Source organism: Parus major, chromosome 3 (genome assembly GCF_001522545.3).
Source record: "Parus major isolate Abel chromosome 3, Parus_major1.1, whole genome shotgun sequence".
NCBI lineage: Eukaryota > Metazoa > Chordata > Aves > Passeriformes > Paridae > Parus > Parus major.
Window position 1 is genome coordinate 81,103,761 of NC_031770.1, and position 22,203 is coordinate 81,125,963.

At 36.7% G+C, this 22,203-nt stretch overlaps 1 protein-coding gene across 4 annotated transcripts in view; it reads left to right on the forward strand.

Annotated features, from left to right (window-relative positions):
• Positions 1-22,203, forward strand: part of PHIP (pleckstrin homology domain interacting protein) — a 105,584-nt gene that overhangs the window by 18,362 nt on the left and 65,019 nt on the right. For all 4 annotated transcript variants that reach the window (XM_033512940.1, XM_033512939.1, XM_033512941.1 and 1 more), the window contains exons 7-15: positions 2,873-3,033; positions 8,078-8,299; positions 8,881-8,981; positions 14,256-14,326; positions 15,101-15,201; positions 15,318-15,358; positions 16,397-16,495; positions 18,455-18,608; positions 19,567-19,701. In XM_033512940.1, coding sequence (XP_033368831.1) covers positions 2,873-3,033; positions 8,078-8,299; positions 8,881-8,981; positions 14,256-14,326; positions 15,101-15,201; positions 15,318-15,358; positions 16,397-16,495; positions 18,455-18,608; positions 19,567-19,701 — 1,085 coding nt within the window. The remainder of the gene's footprint in view (positions 1-2,872; positions 3,034-8,077; positions 8,300-8,880; positions 8,982-14,255; positions 14,327-15,100; positions 15,202-15,317; positions 15,359-16,396; positions 16,496-18,454; positions 18,609-19,566; positions 19,702-22,203) is intronic.

The following is a 22,203-nucleotide window of genomic DNA, read 5'->3' on the forward strand; positions in this document are numbered from 1 at the left end:
GGATTCTGTTTTAAATAACCAAAAGATACCCCCCAGCTTGGGAAGTCTTAACAGTTATGTGCTTATGGATAGTCTTCAAACCTGTGGGAGATTGATTCTTGCCCTCCCCTCTGCTAATTGCATGAACTTGGTAAAAAAAATTCTTCCCAGAGAATGTAAGTTCATAATACTGTGGAGGGATTTTTTTCATGTCAAATGGCTTTTTAATTCACTTAGTTTTATTTTTAACCAGTTTTGGTATTTTTGCACATTTGAAGTTTTGATCAAGGGTAAAGAGTAAGAGATTGCAGTGTTCTTGTTTCCAGTGTCACAGTATTACCTTTTATTTCCTCCAGTAGGTTGATTGTTCCTGAGCAAGCGGTGTTTCACTTGTTGAGTTTCCCAGGGATATGTGAGCTAGTAGCAAGCTGCCTGTTGGTGATTGGCGTCAGTGAGACCATTCTTAGAAATACTGGCTTGTGTTCTGCTAAACTTGGCTTCTTCAGTGTTACCAAAAACCCCCCAAAACCAAACAACCCACTCCCATAAACCCCTTCAAACTTGATCTCAAGTACTTCAGAAGTTTTTTATAAATTCAGGTGTATATTAAAAATTACATGCTTGTGTAAAGTCATTTGTTGTTTTATCTTAATGAGTCTCCCTCCAGTTTTGTTTCATTGATGCATCTCTACAAATTAAACTTTTAGTTAAGCTTTTTTCACTTTTTGTGAACTATGGTTTCATTTGAAGGTACTGAGATATCCATCAATCATATCCATCTTACATTAAAAGCAGACAAAAGGTAATTTCTGTGTCTGTTGAGATTATTGCGTAAACTCACTTTGTTGGGACAAAGACCTTTATTCTGTTTGTTTGTATATACTTGTTTGGTGCCTTTTTTTTTGTGTGGTTTTTTTTTGGTTGAGGTTTTTTTTTTAGATGTAGGATGATTTGTCAGATACCAAAACTAGATTTATCTTGTGCCTGAACTAATCTTGGTTTCCTGCTGTTCTGCAGTAGACTGCTGGCAAGGGAAAACTTTGGCATAAAGCAAATGCAACCACATCTTTTTCTGGTATGAATGAAGGGTGAAGATATAGCAGAGCCTTAAGACAGCAATTGCACCTTGACTAAAAGTGCTTTGCTCTACAGCTAATAATTCCACTTCTTCACTGAGCTTCTTGAATTAGAAAAACTTCCTTGAACTAGGGCCTAAGGCTAATGCACTTGGCTAATACACAAGAAGCTTGTGGTTCTAACAGAGTTGCTACAATCCCACTATAAAAATTGGCATATCTGATGTAGTTTGACCTGTGCTGGCTTATACCACTTTTATATTGGTCTGGGTCAATCTCGAGTGGTGTGAGAGGTTTGTAGCCCTTTTCAGTTAATACTAGGGAGCAAGTTGTCCATGAGCCAGCAGTGCCCTTGTGGCCAAGAAGGCCAGTGGTTTCCAGGGATGCCATAGGAAGACCATTTCTAGCAGGTCAAGGGAAGTGATCTACTCAGCCCAGATGAGGTCAGTCTGGAGTGCTGCGTCCAGTTCTGGGCTCTTCAGCACAAGAGGGGCATGGAGGTCTCGGAGTGGGTCCAGTGGAGGGCTATAAGGATGGTAAGAGACTGGAATGTCTCTCCCTGAGATAAATAGAACAGGCAGACAGAGCTGGGCCTGCTCATCCTTGAGAAGCAACAACTGAGAGGTGATCATATCAGTGTCTGTTGGTATCAGAAGGGAGGGTGCCAAGAGAAAGAAACCAAACTCTTCTCAGTGGTGCTGAGCAATAGGACAAGAGGGAACAGTCAGAAACTGATGCACAGAAAGTTCCACCTGAACATGAAGAAGAACTTTTTCCATGTATGGGTGACTGTGCACTGGAACAAGTTGCCCAGAGAGGTTGTGGAATCTCCCTCACTGGAGACATTCAAGAATTGTCTAGATGCAGTCCTGTGCCACATGCTCTAGGATGACACTGCTTGAGCAGGGAGATTATATTGGATGACTAATTGTGGTTCCTTCCAAATTTGCTTTAAATCTTCCAACACCATTCTGTGTGTTAATGTTACATTACTTGCCTTGTCACAGTTCTGTAGATGTTAAAATGTATTGCCCGTGCCATTCTTTGGTCTGATGAAGATATGGAGTGTGACTAATGTTTATGTATCTATGCAGAGAGGTATTATACTGTTGCTTTATTATTGCATGAATAGCAGCTTAAAATTAATTACAGTGAGCTGTATTTTCTTCACTGATATTCTTGATGGAAGATGTCAATTTTCTTAAAGTGAATTCTTGCTCCTGGAACTTGTTAGCTTTTAAACTTGAAAAGCATCGTTCTTTGAAACAAAGTTTCGTTAGTCAAAATCAGAAATTTCTGTAAGTTTTGGTCAATTAATTTGTAAATTTTCATTTGGTGGTTTTGTGTGTGTTTGTTTAGTTGTAGTGGGTAGCAGGATTCTTAAAAAATGAATGGTGTTACAAGTGGTGGATAAATGTTTGCGTAGACCTCAAGAAGCAGGTTGCCTTGGAGAAGATTTGAATGTGTGCTGACCTTCAGTTAATAGCTATGTAGAAGCTTTTACACTTAATATATTTGAGGTAGGTTACTGCTTCATGGAAGCTACCTAAGTACTCCTGAAATCGGGCACTTAAAGTTGGAAGTTGTATTGCATCTTTGTACTATGCCTTGCAGTTCAATACTTTTTCTGTGTCTATATCATAGGCTACTTTTGTATGTACTTTTCTCTAATGAGGGCAAAATGAGATAATTACTATAATAAGCTGTTCATATGTACAAGTGGTCCAGTGTTGATAAATTTTCCATCCTTGTCAACTATTTTAGTTTCTGAACACAATATAAGTCTGTCTCTTCTTTTTTCTTTACCCATTTGGTAGTGGATACCCTGTTTTCAAGAAAACTAAATGGAAAATACAGACTTGAACGTCTTGTTCCAACTGCAGTCTACCAACATATGAAGATGCACAAACGAATATTAGGACACTTATCTTCTGTATACTGTGTAACTTTTGATCGGACTGGCAGGCGAATATTTACTGTGAGTACAAAATCTTTATTTTTGTAGAGTTTTTTCATTTTTGAGTACACGTAATATGTCAGCTAATTCTTTGCAAGACATGAATATAAATAAGATAGAGACACTGATTATGAATGAAAAACAGAATAAGTCCTTTACCACTGTTCCTCTCATATTTGCTTTTTATGTCCATGCTGGTGTACACACTAAAATAATTTTGGCATATGTATCTGAACACTAGGTGTGATGGTGGTTGCTGATCTGTGTTGTTCATTGAGAAAACTGTTAATTTTCAGTGGAAGTGATTTACCCTGTGTAGGTTCTTCTGGATTTGTTTTCTCTAGCAAAAACATAAGCAAGACAACGAGCTGCCACCACAGAATTTTGGTTAGGAAGTCTTAGAGACAACAATCACATGCTGTGTTGTAACAAATGTTGGTTCCCAACAAATTGTCTTTATGGAATCCTAGGAACTTTTTAAAAATGATAGTGTTTTAGTATTTTTAACTATTTGTTTTTTGTTGTTGTTGTTAAGTCATAAATACTAGACAGATATTTGAAATCAATCCTGATATTGTAGGTTTCCCAAGGGATGTGATTTATAAAACCACATAGATGTCAGTGTAATATTTAGATTTCCTGGTAAGTGGTCAGTTTAAGTAGAGACAAAGATTTCATAAACACACTTCATGCCAGTCCAGGATGCTTTGGATGCATTTATTGCCTTCCTACAAACACTGGATGTAATTGATACCTGTGTGGATTCAGGCGCTTGATTGTGTCCTTTTAACCTCATGTCAGATAGTTTGAACAATGCTGATAGAAGTACAGTTCAGGTTTCCTATTTTGCCTTTCAGTCCTAACTTCTAAAGTTCTTTCATGGCAGTTGTAAATGTAATTTGCCGTCTTGCCCACATACATCTTGCTTTGTCACATGGGGAGATGTGTGGTTGAAGGAATGAGACACCTTGCAGTGTTTTGAACAGGCTATTTATTTGTTCACTTGTTACTTCAGGCATAGAAGAGACTCAATTTCATATCTATTTTCTTTTCATCAGCAAGCTAAATCACAGGCATTAAAATCTTATGTATTCTGGTTTATATGTGATTTACTTATCAGGAAATGGGCTCTGTGTTGTGGGTTTATTCTGTAAAGTGACATGGCAGAATGCATTAAGGATTTCATGAGAAAATTCTCTTGGCTGTAACAGCAAAGAGAATTCTCTTCTTTTTTAAGAGCAAAGTAGAACAACCTGAAATAAAATTGGAAGTGGAGAGGAGCAGTATGTTTCTGCAACCCCAGAGTTTTGCTGGCATTCCTTTGCTGATAGTGTCCTGGTCTAATAGCTTGAAAGAGAGTTTTCTGTTTAGATCATGATTACTTCAGGTGTTGAATAAAGTGGCATAGATATTAATTGTGGTTGCTGAATTTTTATTGTGGGGAGCTTGGGACTGAACTTCTTAACTCTGCACTTTTATGTAAATCCAGTGTTTTCTGTGTAGATGTTTAAGTGGTTGTAGGCAAATGGTTGTGTCCCACATTTCAGTAAAATCCTAGTTGCTGTAGCTGGCCTCATATAGTCGGTGGATAAACAGTCATGAACTGTTGTGTTGTGACTGCATCTGTATAAGGAAATGGTGCCAGTTCTTTTTAATCTAGACCACTACAACTTCCAAAGTCTCTAATGTGGTATGTAAATTTTGCACACATCAGTAGGGAATTGTTCTTGCCTTACATTTTTACTCCACAGCCTTCAGTGTGTTGTTAGTTAGATAAGTTGTTTTAGATTTATAATTGGTTCTAGAAGCTGCATCATAATTGTTTCCTGTTCCACCTGACATCTGAAGGATTGAAAACCTCTAAATTCAAGCTTTGTTCATGTTCTGTTTCAAATTAAAAGGAAAATAAGGTGTTCCAGCACATTTTTCAGTCATACTCAGCTGGGAGATGTTGTCCTTGGTAGAAAGATGTTACTTCTATTTTGCCTGAAGACAGTGGAAATATGATAGTATACTTTTTTCCCACTAGCTTACTTGGTCTTTGTGTTCATGTACCAAAGCTGTGGTACTAGGAGGGGGGCTTCTGTGAGAAGTAGCCAGAAACTTTCTCCATGTCCAACAGAAACAATGCCAGCCAGCAACATGCTGGCCAAGGCTTAGCCCGTCAGGGATGGAGGTAGTGCCAACGGGATAATGTATTTAAGGAGGAGAAAAATCCCAGGGCAGCTGCAGTTGGGACAGAGAAGTGACAATACAGGAGAGAAACAGCCCTGCAGACTATCATGTGTAAAGAAGGAAGAGGAGGAAGTGTTTCAGGTATGGAGTAGAGATTCCCCTGCAACCCATGGGGAAGACTGTTGTGAGGCAGCTACCCCCCTGCAGCCTGTCAAGACTTGGTATTCTGGTTCTACTGAAAAGTGTGTCTTGCAGAACCCATAAGGGTAATACAAATACTGTATTTAGTTCCTGCACTACTTAGATTTCTGACTGCAAAAACCTCCTTTTCTCTCCCCACCTTTATTTTCCTTTCTCTGCTGACATTATTCTTTCTAGGGAATAATAAACAGCATTGTGTAATAGTCTATGTATGATTTCCAACTAAAGATTAATCTGTGTGCTGCTTGGCAGTTTGTAATGTAGGAATGTGTGTAATGGTAGGAAAATGAACCAATTTTACTCCATACCTTGGTAATGCAGTCATCAGTTCTCTCTAGGTGCTGCAGTTGTTTTAGGATTCACTTTTGACAGATGCTTTTTAATAGGTACATAATTTGTAGCAGTTGTGGATATAACCTTGGAAACATGAGCTGTTGTGTAAGCCAAATGCCCTTGCTAGTAGAATTGCAACAGTATTTTAAGAGTTGTGGATTGTCTCATTCAGATCAGACAGAAACACATGAATTTATTTGAACTGTAATATTGAAGTCTTGCCAAGGTGCTACAGAATTTATAGTTTTACCTTTTAGTTTTTTTTCTTTTTTTTTTGTTTCCCTTTGCCTCCCTCCTCCCCTGCCCCCATTTTCACTGTTGAGACTTGGGTGGCATTACTTTTTCTTTGCAGTGGAGAAGTACAACATGCACCTCTATAGTGACACTATAGCCAGCTGGCAGGGAGCAGGCCTGGTTTATGCTGATCTTCTTTCCTTGATTTGCTGTTACTAAGAAGACCTCTGTGGACCCTCTAGGTGGTATTAGGTGTCACAACTATTTTTAATTTTTTTTCCTTTCTGACCATTTTACATCTTTGTGACTGATTTCTGCCTTTTCTAGTGTTTGGTAGTTTTGGGTCTGTCATTCTCTCCTCTTACTGTCAGGTCTCTCTTAAGCAGTGAGGCTCTTATTTGCAGTTTTACACACCAACAAGCACACATGCCCTTCTGTCTCAGCTTCCTGGGTTTATTGGTGAATGCATTTTGAGAAGGATATACAAGCTTCTTCATACTCTAGAGTCTCATATGATAACAGAACCACATCAGCAGATGCTATCTTTTGGATAATTATAGCATCCTTACTGACAAACTGATGATGTGCAGGTTAGATGTGTGGACTGTGAGACTGTCAGTTGAGGATATTTTCAAATTTGAAGGATTGTGATTAATAGCACAAGGTTTGGCTGGAGGCCAGTCACCACAGGTTGTACCACAGGGTTTGGTACTGAGACTGGTATTCTCTCATGTTTCATTTAATAACCTGGGTGACGGAACAAGAGAGTGCCTTCAGTAAATGCCCAGAAGACAACAAAACCTGGTGTTCTGGAGAGGTGGATGCAGCGTGATGTGTTCTAGCTGACCCTACTTGAGCAGGGAGTTTGGACTAGACCAGAGTATCTTTTCACCTCAACAATTCTGTGATTCTGTCCTCTGTTCATTGCTGTAACTTACTGTGGTTGTGTTCCCTGGTCTGGCAGTTAGATGTGGCAAATATGTTCCACAGGATCTCAGCATGGAAGTTTTATGCATAAGTAGAAATAGTATAGGCTGTATCATTGCTCTTCTCCCCCAAAAGGCAAAAAATATAATTACAAACAAGTTTTTGTAGCTATTTCCTTTGCCTAGGAGACCTTGTCCTATTTTATAAAAGATAGATGATAGTATTGGCATGCCTTCTGCTGTCTTTAAAGTGTAAGTGCTAGATTATAGAGACAGATGTGCAGAGTCATTGTAAGCAGATGGAATAGGAAAAACTGGTGAAATTTTATAAGGGTGGTGTCATATTGTAACTTGTTGTAGCACCTGTGTGTGTCCAGTAGCAGATCAGGGCTCTGGATGTTAAACCCAACTTTGTATTGCTTCTGAACCTAAGTAATGGAATTAAATGTTTACAGTAAGCCCTGTCTGTCTTTAGTGTGTGCTGTGTTCAAATGTCATGGTATTGAGCCATGGTGTGGTGCAGATGCTCAGACTTTCAGGAAGGCACAGAAATGCTATAAAAATGAAGGAATGAGTTTTGAATTTTTTGTTAGGGCTGGGAATTTGTTGTATATGGGCAAGTAGCTGTTAGAATAGTGTGGGAAAACTAGCAAAACTTGAATTAAGTATGAATACATAGATGAAACCTCTTGAGTTTGTTGAGAAAGAGTGGTCATTTTGGTGTTTGTTAACATGAATATTTAAGTAGGTTTGTAGTAGTTTGACCTTATAATGGAATAGCTGTTCATACTAACTTGTGGTAAGTATGATAATGAAACTAGGAAGATAAGGAACATATGTGAGTATAAATGACAGACTGTACCAGTTTACAACTCACTTTCACATTTAATGTAAATCTTTATTTTAATGTATTGCAACAGCTTCTTCAGTTTTTGCTGGATTTTTGGAGAAAGTGTCTTACTGAAGCATAAACCAACTTGCTGTAGGATTTGTGATCTGTATTATAAATGCATCATGATTTGTATATACTGTTGAGAATTAATGTAAACGTGTGTTTTGAATGCAGTGTGGAAAACTGTTAAAAGCATGAGTGGGAATATCTGCATGTCACTAGTTCTGTTTTTCACTTCACTGTGCTAACTCTAGCATCAAAATAGCCAATGGCATGGTTAGAATTATTTCTACCTTACTTCTAGGGATCAGATGATTGCCTTGTAAAAATCTGGGCAACTGATGATGGAAGGTTGTTGGCTACCCTGAGAGGGCATGCAGCTGAAATATCTGATATGGCAGTAAACTATGAAAACACCATGATAGCTGCTGGAAGCTGTGATAAAATGATCCGAGTTTGGTGCCTTCGAACTTGTGCACCCTTAGCAGTCCTGCAGGGCCACAGTGCATCTATAACGTCATTGCAGGTAGGTTTTGGCTTTGCAAATATGAGTCATGAGAACATTCAGTGTAATAAAAATGCATGCCTGGCAACCAAGTTTGAAGTGAGAAGGAATTTTCATTGTATACATTGTGAAAAAACACGTTTATTGTCAAAATGCCTGACCTTTGAAGAATTCCAGACATACTCCTTGTTCAAAAAAATTGCATGACACATGTGGGCAGTTCTGTTTTGAAGTACCATTCCTTTGCAGGCTGTGATTCTGAGCACAGGTGCACTGAGTAAAAACTGCAGTCACTGGGTGTACTTTGGTTTGTTTTTGTTTAGAGTTACATGCTATTGTGCAACTTGGATGGTGGGGAGGGAGGAGGAACCTGGAGTACTTTGGGAAGTAACCCAGAAGGGTTGTTCTGGAGGGAGTCATGGAGCAGCATTTTGTTATTTTGATGTTCACTCCAATCTGTTTCCCTTAAGCATGGTTTGATACTTGATTTTATTTTTTTATACTTTTTTTTTTTTTGTGAGATGAATTGTCCAACTTATTAGCACATGTGGAACAGATTAACAGGAGAAATTTTCTTTTTTTTTCTTTCCCATTTTTTCCAGTTCTCTCCACTATGCAGTGGCTCAAAGAGATACTTATCTTCAACCGGGGCAGATGGAACTATATGCTTTTGGCTGTGGGATGCTGGCACCCTTAAAATAAAGTTAGTTGCTATTTTATTTATTGCTGCTTCTGTTTATGCAATTAAGAATGATGTACAAATATGGAGAAAAATTTTGACTAAACCAAGCTTGTCATTGACTATTTTGGTATGTGATTGTTGGGTATGATCTATTTCTGATTGTAGTTATAGCTTGCTTGCTTATTTCTTAAAAACTCAGTTGATAATACAGCATTTTGTGAGGTGATAATGTATATCTGTTAATTTATAAAATGAGTGTACATTTGGGTTTTTTGTTTAATATAATGTCAAAGTTGGCACTCCATTTTTCTGGTGCCATCGCAATTTCAAATTAAATGAAAATTATGTTGTTAAAGTTATTGCAATTCAGATTGCAAAATCCACTTTTAAAGGAGACAGTAATGTCCTAGTATAAATCAGGATAGGATATTTTTGATGTTTGTTCTTTGCTTACCTATATTACCCTTTCATAGTAGCTCTCGGTTGTAACATGGCAGAAGGCAGAAGTCTTGGACAGCTGTGTGGCAATGGCTGAAGTTGTGCCTAAAATTTCTGCCTTCAAAGATACTAAAAATGTTGTCAGGACTTTTGTATATAGTTTTTTAAAATCAACTGTCTCGGCGGCTTTCAAATGGTCTTTGTTATTTATTTTCCTTTATCCCTAAAACCCATAACTTAAAATTGGAAATGATTGTTTTAGTAATCATTAGTGATTTAGCTCTGATAATGGGATGTGTTTTTATGGATATATGCTCCTCACAGATAAGTCCAATTTCCTTGTAGTTTTGGTAATTGCTGATAGAATCTTTTTCTTGCAGTGTGCTGAGGTTATGCAGAGCTTGCAGGCACACTTGCATGGGTATTTTTCTAGTTGTTTGGGCCTTAACTATTTTGATGTTCTCTCAGTGTTTTGTTTTGTCTTTTGGTACTTTAAATGAAGCTATGTCTCAGGTTGTTACTCCTCTGCTGCTTAGTGCATGCTGTAATCAAATTAAGACTCCCCTTTTTACGGAGGACAGGAGGAGACGTGCTTACTTTTGTGTGAAGCAAAGGAGTTGCCACTGGTTTATTTTTCTTAAGGCTTCCTAACTCTGAGCTCTTGTTGACAAGATGAAATCTTAATCTGTCTGATTGGTAAACCTTTTGAGCCCACATGTTTTTTTCTTTTATCTTTCTCTTCTTTCTTCTCCTTTTCCTAAGTAAACTTTTAGTCTGTGGAATTGATTTTTGAAACGAATTCTGTCATTAAAAAACAGTGAATCCTTGAGAATTAGGTAGCTTACAATATATAAGCTGGGAGGTGAATGCTTAGAAATGATGAAAGTTTGAATGAATCACGAAGTTGGATGGGATTTGTCTTGAGATAAAACTTAGAGAGGGAGAAAATTGCTGCTAGTTATAGCAGGGGATTCTCAACTAATTCCTTTCCATGGTGATATATAATGGTAGAATAAAAATTTTTAGTGAGGTGTGCTCAACAAATATTAAAGGAATAAAAGATATTTGAGGAATGCTTTCATGTAGAAGTCATTTCAACAGATGTGATTAGACAGGGGCATAGAGAAAACAGATCAGATCAGCTGTCTTGTGCAGCACTGCAAGGAAGTGGTTTGGTAATCTAAGTCACACCAGTGACTTTGGTAATCTAAGTCACACCAGTGAACCAAGTCAAGTTTTGTTGCTTAACAAAAGTGCAGATGAAATGTTGAGACTGGAATTTTTCTACTAGTTTTCTGATGTGTAGGCCATCTGGAAGAGAGTATTGCTGGTGAGGTTGGAAGTTTGTCTTTCCATTTATCCGTGTAGTAAAAAATACAGGCTTGCTTCTGTTCAGTATTTCTAAAGAGGAGGAAAGCTGGCAGGGACAGTAAGATCTCTTAGCATGGTTGTTCAGCCTCTGAGCTTGCTGCCATGTATCTTGGTTCTAATACAACTCCCACCCCAGGAAGGGGAAATTTGGAGCTTTCAAACAAGACCAAGAGTTCTGAGTAGTTCACTAGTTCAGGTGAAAGGCGCTGTGACATGCTTAAATCTTGACTTCATGTTCCTCCTGACTTGACTGTAGCCTGCTTTACAGAAACACAATTGCTATCAGGGGTGATACTGGGTTACTCAATTATCCAGTGTTTCAAGTGGGGATGGGTGGTGAAGTCTTGAAATTTTAGCTACTTAAAAGAAAAAATAAAATCTATATATCCCACCCCTGCTTTTTGTACTCGACACTGCTTGAATCACTTGGTAGTGGGCAGCCATCCTCATGATGATCATGTGGTTAATTGTCATTTCAGGATGATTGGCAGTGCCTTTAGTACTTTGCTGAACTTTTTCATGGAGTACAGGAAAGGCAGAGTTGACATTGTGTTCAGTGCATTCTCAAATCAAAACCAATCAGTTTTGGTCTTAACTACACTGAGTTGTATTTCCTGTTTGTTTTTTTTTTCCTTATCTCTTCAAATGTTTATTTTGTTTCAGATTGCAAAAATCTTGTAACTCAGCTTTGCCAACAACTCTGCAGTTAATAGTATTTAATTAATAGTATGTCTGAAAGAAAACGCTTCCCTTGTTGGTCTATTTTTTTATAACCTTGTTAATTGAGGCATATTCTGTGTTTGGGTCAGACATAAGGCCCAGTCCGGAGAGGTTTGTGGCACCTCTGTTTTGATGAACTGCAAAAGGACACATTACAATAGATTTAGTGTCATAGGAAGAAAGAGACATTGGCACAGCTGACCACGAAATTCTCATGTTCAAAGGAAAGTAAGAAACCTTGTTCACATGGTTCTGTGACTAGTGTGGATGCATGTCCTTTAGTATTATAGGAGCACTGGTGTGCTCCTCTTCTTTTCTTGAAGAGATTTATAACCAGGAAGCTACCATGTGTGTCTAAAAGCAGTAACATTCCAGGTAGATCAATTCAGTTTCCAAACAGGAAGACTGGCTGTTGCTGCAGGCAAGGAATTCACAGAATGTAGCTCGAACAAGATGGGAAAACAATTGAAAATTTAGGCAATTGAGTCTTATCCTGGATTTAGTCTTTTACTATTCTGGGTGGTGATAGTAAACACAGGAGTTGGATCCTGCATCGGTTTATAGTAGGGAGGAGTGAGAAAGTCTGCCTCATCAGAAATTGAAGAATCATGTGCTTCATTGAAGTTTAAGGGAGAATTATTACAAGTGATCAGTGCATCACAGTTAAATTAGTTGTACTGTGAAATATTTGCCTATGTATCTTTTCTGAGGAAGACACTGAATTTTCTTTTTTCTTCTGCCACCTGTTTGCATCACAAGTTTCCAGTGTTAAGCTGTTACTGACAGACCATATGAGCAAGGCAGCAGAACCGTCTCACAGATTTGAATAGAGGAGCTTGGTGTACTCCTTTTTTTCTTACCTATCTATTCTCCCATAATTTTAAAAAGAGGGAAAAAACCTCAAGAAAAACACATGCTGATTTTGACATTCCTATTTTGGACAAGACACTGATTTCTCAATTATCATCAGTGTGAGGGATACTTCCCTTTTGCTTTCTTATGCAGAAGGCACTTGATGTTAAAGGGGCTGATCATACATCAGAATATGCTGAACCTTTTTCACTAACTTGTGAACAAAGACTTAAGTTAGAGGTTATATCACACATCTGTTTTCTGTGAGGAAGTCTCGCTTTAACCACTACATTGCCAGAGTTAGACTAGTCTACAGATTAGATTAATTAACTAATAAAACAATAAATGCTTTGAAAATATATGTCAAGTAAAACACTGTCCTGGAGAGAATCAGCTTTTGTCCCCTTTCCACCCTTCACAAAAATACTGATTGCCCAACTCACTTTGCAGTCTGCTCTGTTGTAGAAGAGTGATGTAATCTCTTGTCTCCTAATGCCTAAAATAGCATACGTTGGAGAGACATAACTTTGAGAATTTAAATTGCTTATCTGAACTAGAATGTAAGTGCATACATTGCATTGCTCTATTTTGCACCTGTCCTAACTCTGAAGGCAGAGTTCACAAACAACAGTGGAAGAAAATGACAGCCTATTTATCTATTTGCATTTGTTCCAAATTATGTAAACTGCGTATTGAATTGTCTGATAGTTCTTGTTAGTATCTTGGTTAAGAAGCATTTAAGCAGTTTTGTAAAAGAGGTCTTTGTCTTGTTTAATGTATTTTGTGAAGTTACCTTGTTACAAATTTTCAGGGAGTTACCTTAAAACTCCTGCAGGACGGGTCACAGAAACATCCTATGCTGAATGGATAATTTGGAGAAAGGTTTAACCATTGCTGATATTTATTACTTTGTTTTATGCATAAACATTACTAAGGTTTAATGCTTATTGCATTATTTTAGATAGCAATAACTGATTAGTGGAGAAAGGTTTCTTATGCATCTGCCTTCAGGTGAAATATACAGGCCATTTTGTTTTTAAAAGAGAACATTTTGGCTAAGTTCTGAATATGCATTCTTTTATGTTAGAGCAAATCTTTAGTGATGACACTCGTGGGTGTAGTGCTGCTGTTCTCTCGTAAGTTAATTCTTTGAGGGAAGATTGCAGATGGCATACTGTGCAAGACCACCTACTGGTTTGAGGTTGCTGTAATGCAGAAACAGAATTGAAATAACGATTCAAGATCTTGGTCTGGTTTGTTTTGGTTTCACACATCCTTAAAGCGCCAGATCCACTGAAGCTTTAGGTTTGCTTGCACATCACATTCTGAAATGCCTAGAAAAAAGTGAGGGCACTAAAGTAAAATCCCTTACAAACTTCTAGCCATTGTCCTGACAATTTGGGTACTGTTTGAAACTAGTCTACAAGGAATATATGTAATTTGAAGAAACTCCTATATTCTAATACAGTGAAAAATCCAAAATTTATTTTAATTTATTTGATATCCTTGTCTATAAAGAATACCCAGCTCTGTTTCTCTCTTGCAAAAGCAAGCATATGCCACAGGAGAAAACCTGTACATCGAGTGGTTTAAAACTGAACATCACGGGAAACTGACTCTATTCTGCCTTACTGTTAACTTCAGAAAAGTCTTTTGTATAGCAATATCAGAAGGGAATGGGATTTAAGTTATTTTACAACTCCTTGATGCCTGAATTGCTTCGTCCATCTGGATGTCTTAGTTTCCTAAAGATCAGATCATGAAGCATAGTCACACAAAATTGTTTATAAATGGGCAGCCATCTGTTCCTTCATATTTAATTTTATCCTTCTGTCCTTTATTTCTAAGATACTGACTTGTTTTTTGAAACCCTATTAGGAAATTATTTAACTGTTTGTCTTTTTTTATTTGTAGTCCAAGGCCAACGAAGTTTACAGAACGTCCTCGGCCTGGAGTCCAAATGATCTGTTCTTCTTTCAGTGCTGGTAAAATATTTTTTTTTCCCCCCTTCTATCTTTGTATGAGTGTAAGAAGTCATTTGAAGTGTAAAATGAAATACGGTAGTTTCTGTAGCATATTTCTTTTTAATAAGATGGATTTGAGTTTAAGTGGCTATTTAAAAAAACCAAATATTTAAAATAGAAATTCAGAATTTATGCATTAATTCTTGCTGGTACAGAAATTCTTAGAAACAGTTAAATATGAAATGCTATAAGTCTTTTGTGACTTAATGCTTTTTCAGAACAGGATAGATATATACCTTTTTCTCAGAATAATTAGGAGAGTCAGCTTTATCTGAGGTGTAATATATGGGGATTTTTACAAGAAGGGTCTGATTACAGAGTTCTCACGGTCTGGGTTTCATTGATTTGAGAGCTGGTAAATGAAGAATGGTACATAAATAATTGGATAAAATATCAAAATGTACTGGAGTTCTAATTCCATTTGATTTTTTTTTTAAGAGGGAGGCTTCTAAGGGCTTAGTTGCAAGCAAATTACGCTGGTTAGCTAATCTTTTGGCTACATCTGCTGATGCATATTTATTGACAGCAAATGTGAGGTAATTCAGCTCCAGTTAAACTTTGGAGTTTATATATCTTGTTTTGACTTAAAGGTCAGTTACAGGCATAGTTGAAATGAGATACAGCTATAAATTTCAGAGAATAAATTGAAATATTTGATGTTTCATCCCTTTGAAAATACTGTAATAACAGTAGATTGCCCTTTTTTTTAAAGACTTATCTGTTTGTTTTTCTCAGGTGGAATGTTTTTGGCCACTGGGAGTACAGATCACATCATTAGGGTTTATTTCTTTGGATCAGGTCAGCCAGAGAAGATATCAGAGTTGGAGTTTCATACTGTAAATACATTTTTTAAAATTACATATGTACTTGATTAAAGTAATAATTTGGATACAAGGGGATAATTTGGAGAAATTTGATTTCTTTTTTCTTTTTCTGCTCTTTTTTTATATAGGACAAAGTTGACAGCATTCAGTTTTCTAATAGTAGTAGCAGGTAAGCACACTATTCAGAGCTAGCTTTTTTGACCTTGTAGACATTTTAAAATACCAGTTTCCAGAGGTAGTTATTAAAAAAAAGAGCTTTGTTTTGAGTTGAACCCAGTAAAATCATCTGTAACTACTGGAGTCTCACTGTTTTATTTTTAATGGTACTCCTTAGTTTCAGGTTTTTTTCATTGTAATGATTGAAGTGTTTGAATTTGCTAATGTTGAGTATAGAAATACTTGAAACTTTCCTAAGAAATATGTGTCTATACATATATTCACATATCAGATACATGTACTTTTAGATATATTTTAATGTGTAAACTTTTTTGCAGTTAAGTGACAGAGAAATTATCAAACTAGATCTAACTGTGTTTTGTTTAGTTATTCTAATGCTTTTTTTTAATGTTTCACTTTAAGTTCTGGATGTTGGATATGAAGGATACTAAAGAAAGCAGTTTGGTTATTATGAAGCATCTGACACTTTCACTTATTTAATGTTCTAATGTACACTTTTATCAAATAGTTGTAAACCAAGCTTCACCCACCTCTTTCTCCTCCTCTTATCCCTGAACCTCTAAAAGGGGGAAGAGAAACTCGGGCTAGGAAACACTTCTTCATGTAAATATCATAATACTTGCTCAGTATACAATGCTAACTTATTTGGAATAGGTTTTGTTTTAAATCATGTCTGTACTTCTACTCTCCTCTTGACCTGGTGTGATAGGTCAGTCCCTTGGAATGTTCATTGGGTTGTGGTGTCCGTCTGCCAGTGTAGTGTCATAACTCAGCAAGGTGCACCAAAGGTCATAGAACAGTTAGTTTGGAAGGGGCTCTGGATAAGGGAAGGAGGTTTGACTTTTTCAAGGCCTTCAATTTTTTTGCTGGTATGGGAAGTGTTTTTTATCTCAAACCACTTGTACAGCATTCTGACACTGTTTGGACTTCTTACTCATACCTTCTGGTTTTGAATTCTAAATTCTTTAAGTGTCTTTTCTGTACAGTTCTGCCTTTGGTCTCTGAGTAACCTTTCCCCCCCTTTTGTTAGATTTGTGAGTGGAAGCCGTGATGGAACAGCACGAATCTGGCAATTTAAGCGAAGGGAATGGAAAAGCATTTTGTTAGATATGGCTACTCGCCCAGCAGGGTAAGTGATGTAAAATGTTCTGTTATCACATAGATTCTTGAGGGTCTTTATAATTTGCTGACTGACTAAAAAAAAAAAAATTAAAAAATACAGTGAGAGAAAAGAAAAAGAGAAGGCTTAAATTATTAGTGCTTAAATGCACAGTATGCTTATCTATCTCTTGAAATCCAATGAAAATAAGTATTTGACTACATATTCAGCTGTGGAAATTAGCTTGTTCTGATAATAGTGCCGCTAATATTTTGATTAGATTAAAAGAATAAAAAATAATGAAAACTCATTGAAGGTCAAATTTATATGTTTTTTTACATAGACATTTATTTTTGGAGCAAGACAACCAGGGCAGATCTCTTCTTGAGACTGCTTGCATTTTAGTAATATTTACAGATATTGTGGAATGTGCATGACCAGAAAAGCAGTTTTGGGTCCTTTTCATACAACATGCCAGAGCAAAGAAATTTCTGTCTCTTTAATGGTTTCTCATTTGTTAAACCAATCTGAGAGTTTACAAGAGTTTGTAGCTATGGGAAACTTCTATACACTAGAACAAGCAACTAAAGAAGCTTGAAGATGGAGAATGACTTAATAGGAATTGTGGCTTGCACCTTTTTATTTTGGCATGAAGATGTTTTCCAGCTGACATAAATTAAAAAGATTTATAGCAGGTTTAAGGGACAATCCTCTTCTCCCTTACTGTTCATACTGAGTGCTTTGAAGGATATTTAGTAGAAAAAAAACAACTATACTGGTTTCAGGAGTAATCTGTGGAAAGATATCTGGAAGACCAAAAGGGATGTAAGAGAAGGGTAAATAAGCTGTAATTTAGTTAGATGTTTAGATCAGCCATTATCTTGTCAATTACAGACAGATGCAACAAAAGATAGGTATCAAACTGTTGGACAGGAGTGTATAAAACACTGGTACTTTGATAACAGACTGAGTTACTCTCAGTAAAAATTCTCAATTTTAATTGATAACTGGGCAAAAGAGGAATGGATTCTTCTTCATTGTGGTCATAAATGCTGAATTCATCTGAGAAACTGAAATGCTCATTTTAGTAAAGCACCTATAGCAGAATTCTGTTTTATCCTTGTGACAAGAGGAATAAGTGCAGTCCCAAATTTGCAGTCTTTTCTGCATAAGAACAGTTTTATCAAAGAAAATGAAATCGCTGCACTGAAAGGAAAGAGTGAATTCAGCTTATAAAGCCTCCTGGGTTCTGCATTGAATCTAGAAGGGAATTTGGCTATAACTACATTTTCTATTATTGAGTTTTACAATACATACTATTGTGCAATGTGTTGTGCCTACTGTATGGAAGATTCTGTATTCTGTCTGCTTACATAGTGGTAACGTGTTATTGTTGCGTGTGGTTGATGTTTTCATAGAAGTAAATGTGCTAGAGAATTCACGGGGGATTAGTCTTTAAATCACACTGCCAAAAATGTAATTTTTGAGTATTCTCATAGATTATATTGTAGCTTTGTGTTGTTTGGGTTTCATGCAAGATTAAGTGTCATTATTACCAACAGTAAAGTAATGCCAGGGTAGTGGTGTAAGACTAAACATTGCATGAGAATTTAGATAATCTAAAGGTATAGAATACTTTTCTCTGTATTGAGAACTACTTATTGCAAATATTCTTTAGGACAATTTACTGTTACTTGGTTGATTAATTTGGATTTTTGTTCTTTAGATGTCACAAAAAGTACTGTAGCTATCAATTTAAGTAAGTTAGGTCGTGTATCAGAGGGCATTTTCTGGAAGATCCTTTAGTCATTGTTTAAGTATCTACAATTCTTTGTCATTGCATGTGCTGCATTATAGAAAACATCTTTAATTTCTCTGGTTTCTTGAAGAAATATTCTTAAAAAATACAGCAAAATATAGAAGTATTTTCACTCGTTATTAATTTGGCAAAGTAGGATTACTCTGAAATTTTTTACTCTTCTGTTTTAGACAAAGTTTTCAAGGAGTTGAAGATAAAATCACAAAGCTGAAAGTGACCATGGTGGCATGGGACCGCCATGACAATTCTGTTATAACTGCAGTTAATAATATGACCCTGAAGGTCTGGAATTCTTTCACTGGCCAGCTCATTCACATTCTCATGGTAAGGTGTACCATCTGGATTTATCAATCTTGAATGCAAAATTTATTTATACATCATCAACATTCCTCCTTATATGTTTTTTCCTGTCTGAAAATTGCCTTGACAAATGTTTCCAGATAATTGAAGTGTAACAGAGATGTCTGTCTGCTGCTTATTAGAAAATAAAAACTTAAATCTGCAAATAACCACTGTTGTTCAAGATGTCTGAAACTAATTTTGGACATTTTAGGTTTTGGTTCTTTTTTTTTTTTTTTTAATGGAACTCCGTCTTGAAGGAGAGAGGGAAACACTTGTTTTTTTAATCTTTATTTAATGTGATGTTTCAAAATACTTTCAATGTTTAAATTTTCCCCCTTTAACCAGAGACACTTCTACGACCTAATCATTCCATGAATACAAAAAATTAGTCTTCTAACTAAAATAAATCAACAGTTTTACTAATGTCTGACACTTCTTTTGCAATTGAGAAAGTTAACTCTAGGTAACCTCATACTCTGCTTAGAGATAAAAATACTTAATGGAAATCTCTAAAATACAGCATCAATTTTGAATATGCTATTTTTTAACTTTAAGTTATATATTTCATTCTTTATGAGTTTAAATTAAATTTCTAACTGATACTCTGCTGGAAAATGGAAATCTGTGTAATATTAAGACCCAAGATACCAAGTGTTGTGGACACTAATATTTTAAAAATCCTCATTGAAAGTATTAGGATGTACTTGTGAAGGAAACATACTTGACTTAGGAGGGTAAAATTGCAACTGGAAAGAAGCTAGTGTAATCCACTGCTACCAGAAATAAGAAAGTGTGGTTAAAGTAATTTTTTGCTGGGTATTTTCACAGGTTAATGTGGCAGTTACTAGTGTTACCATGAGGTAACATGGTACAACAACACTTGAGGCCTTTAGTATTTGATACAATCCTTTTTTTCATTCTGTCATGACTTCATTTTCAGGGGCATGAAGATGAAGTTTTTGTGCTTGAACCTCATCCGTTTGATCCAAGAGTTCTCTTCTCTGCTGGACATGATGGAAATGTCATAGTTTGGGATTTGGCAAGAGGGGTCAAAATCCGGTCTTACTTCAACATGGTAATTATTGTGCTTTATACAGATATGCCAAAGCAATCATTCTAAACCTTTGCTTTTAGTACATTCTTATGTAGGCCATCTTCAAGTATGATTTATGTATAGAGCAAGATCCTGCATCTGGTGAAGTCACAAGGAATTCCTTTTCAGTTCAGTGGGGCCAAGAGTAAATCTGTTAAATGTTAGAAGTTGTTTCTTTGGCTATATTTCATAGTGTTTTATTTCTATATGCTTGATCCACACAAAATTTGAACATTAGTTACATGGTTAGAGATCATGTATAAGAGACAGGGTGATAAAGACCCTCCTTTAGTGCTCTTTTTCCTGCCTGGGCAGCCAAGGTGGAACTTGGTTTATTTTTGCATTGCAAATTCTTAATCTGGCTAAAGCTGTTCAGGACTCTCCCGATCTCATTCAAGGTTGTTGTTTGTTGCCTTGGGCCATTGGATGGAATTCTGTCAGCTTTTCTGTGTCGAGCTCCTCCACATGCAGGTTTCAAATTTGGTCCGTTCTGCACTAAACTGATTCTCCTGAAAGATGAATGTAATAGGTGTTTTCATCTGTTTCTTGATATTAAGTGGGTCTTTGTATGTATCTTGTTCCTCAAAAAGGTAATGATGTACTGTGTAATTCAGACTTTGTCTCTTGGACAAAATTACAAAAGCCTTTGTAGAATAGCCACAATGATTTGTAATGCTTGAGAGTAGGCAAATTGGCTTCAGCTGTAGTGGAATAGCAGTCTTGGAGACCAGCATAAAGAAGATCATCTAAAGAAGAGACCTACCACTGATACATTTACAAGAGGATAAGGGACATTTAGAAATTACCTCAAGCCAGGAAGGTCACTGAACCCAAAGAAAGGTTTTGAGATGTGCAATACAGTAGAGTTCATAAGCTCTCTGAGAAAATTCAGCCAATCTTAATCAGAGAGAGTGCAACCTAGATTCCTTCAGCAATGACCTAGGTTGAGTAGTGTTCTTTCTGCATTGATTCCTGTAACTAAGCTTATGAAGGATCCAAGACAATCATATTGGCGCTATGAGCACACATCTTCATTACTTGGTGCTATTCACTACTGCCAGTTGAGGTGTATGTTCTCATTGCATGGTTAGCTTGCATTTCCAGTTCTTGTTACTATGGATGTATGATGGTTTTCATGGAGTTTAGGTTAGAGGAGTCTGAGCTCATCTGCTCTTTTTAAACCAAGTCCATTTAAGAACTATCAGAATCTAAATTACAGGTGCCTGTGATATTAGGCAGCCCCCAAAAGGCTGAAATACTTGTTTCAAGATGCCATGCAAAATAAACACCTAGAAAAAGATAGTAGTCACATGTATTTTAAGATCTTTGGAATCAGAGAAATTTGTAGACAATCAGAAGACAGCAGCAGCTAGTAATCTGTGCTTTGTGCTAGAAACTAACATGAGAAGATCTGCCTGCTGTGTGAGGTGAGGGGAATTGTAAATCTGGCAATCAGTTCATCTCAAACCAAGGAATTACACCATCTGAGCCAGGTGTGCAAGAGAGCTATCTCTTTGGACTGAATATTTCACCAGCCAATCTTCTGTGTTTGATGCTTCAAAAGACATGGGTGGAAATTAGAGGTTTTCTTAGGTGATGGGTAGCAGGCAGAGGACATTGTGCAGTCACCTCTGCAGAGCTGAAAAGCTGAAGTGTTCTGGTTTACTCCAGTGGGATAAATGAATTCATACAGAACTGCCAGTCTTATCTTTTTCCTAAATGCCAAATATCTATTTTGCAGTTCACAAATCTCTCATTATCATTGCCTGGTCTGTGGTACAAGAAGTAGCACTTGGTGGCTTTCTCATAACAAGACGTCCTTAAAAAATGTTGCAGACCTTGGGGGAGTTGATTGAATTAGCAAAATCATAGATGAAAGTTGGTTTAATGTTAGTCCAGTCAGGTATTTCTATCCTAGATGGATTGCTTTGTACATCTAAAGCCTTGTGGCAAATCCCTGCAGTAGATTTGGGTATTTTTAAATTACTTTGAACCCTGCCCCAAATGCCTTCATTGTCAATATAAACAAAAAAACTTAAAACAAAAATAAAACACAAAAAACTCCCAAAACCAAACAAACCAAAAAACAACCCCAGGGGATGCAAGCAGTGTTAATCAGTTTGAAACTTAATTCTTTTATCCAGTCAGTGACTATGAAATACACCAGATATAGTGTTTGTTTTGAATTGAACTTAAACTTTGATTCCTCCATTTATTTGTTCCTTGCTGGTTGCAATTTGGTCCCACTAGGTGACTCTGGTGGTCCTGTAGAGCATTCTTTCCCAGGTTTTTAAACTGAAGATTTGCTACTAAATCGTCATAATTTTGGTTAATTTGAAGCATCTTTGGTCCGTATGCCAGATTTTTGTCTTTATCATTAATAGTAATCTCAGTCCCATAAATGAATGTCACATGGGTTTACTCTCAGTAAGTATATATGCTTTATATATTTAATGTTTTCACCTGTAGTCTTCATTTCATTTG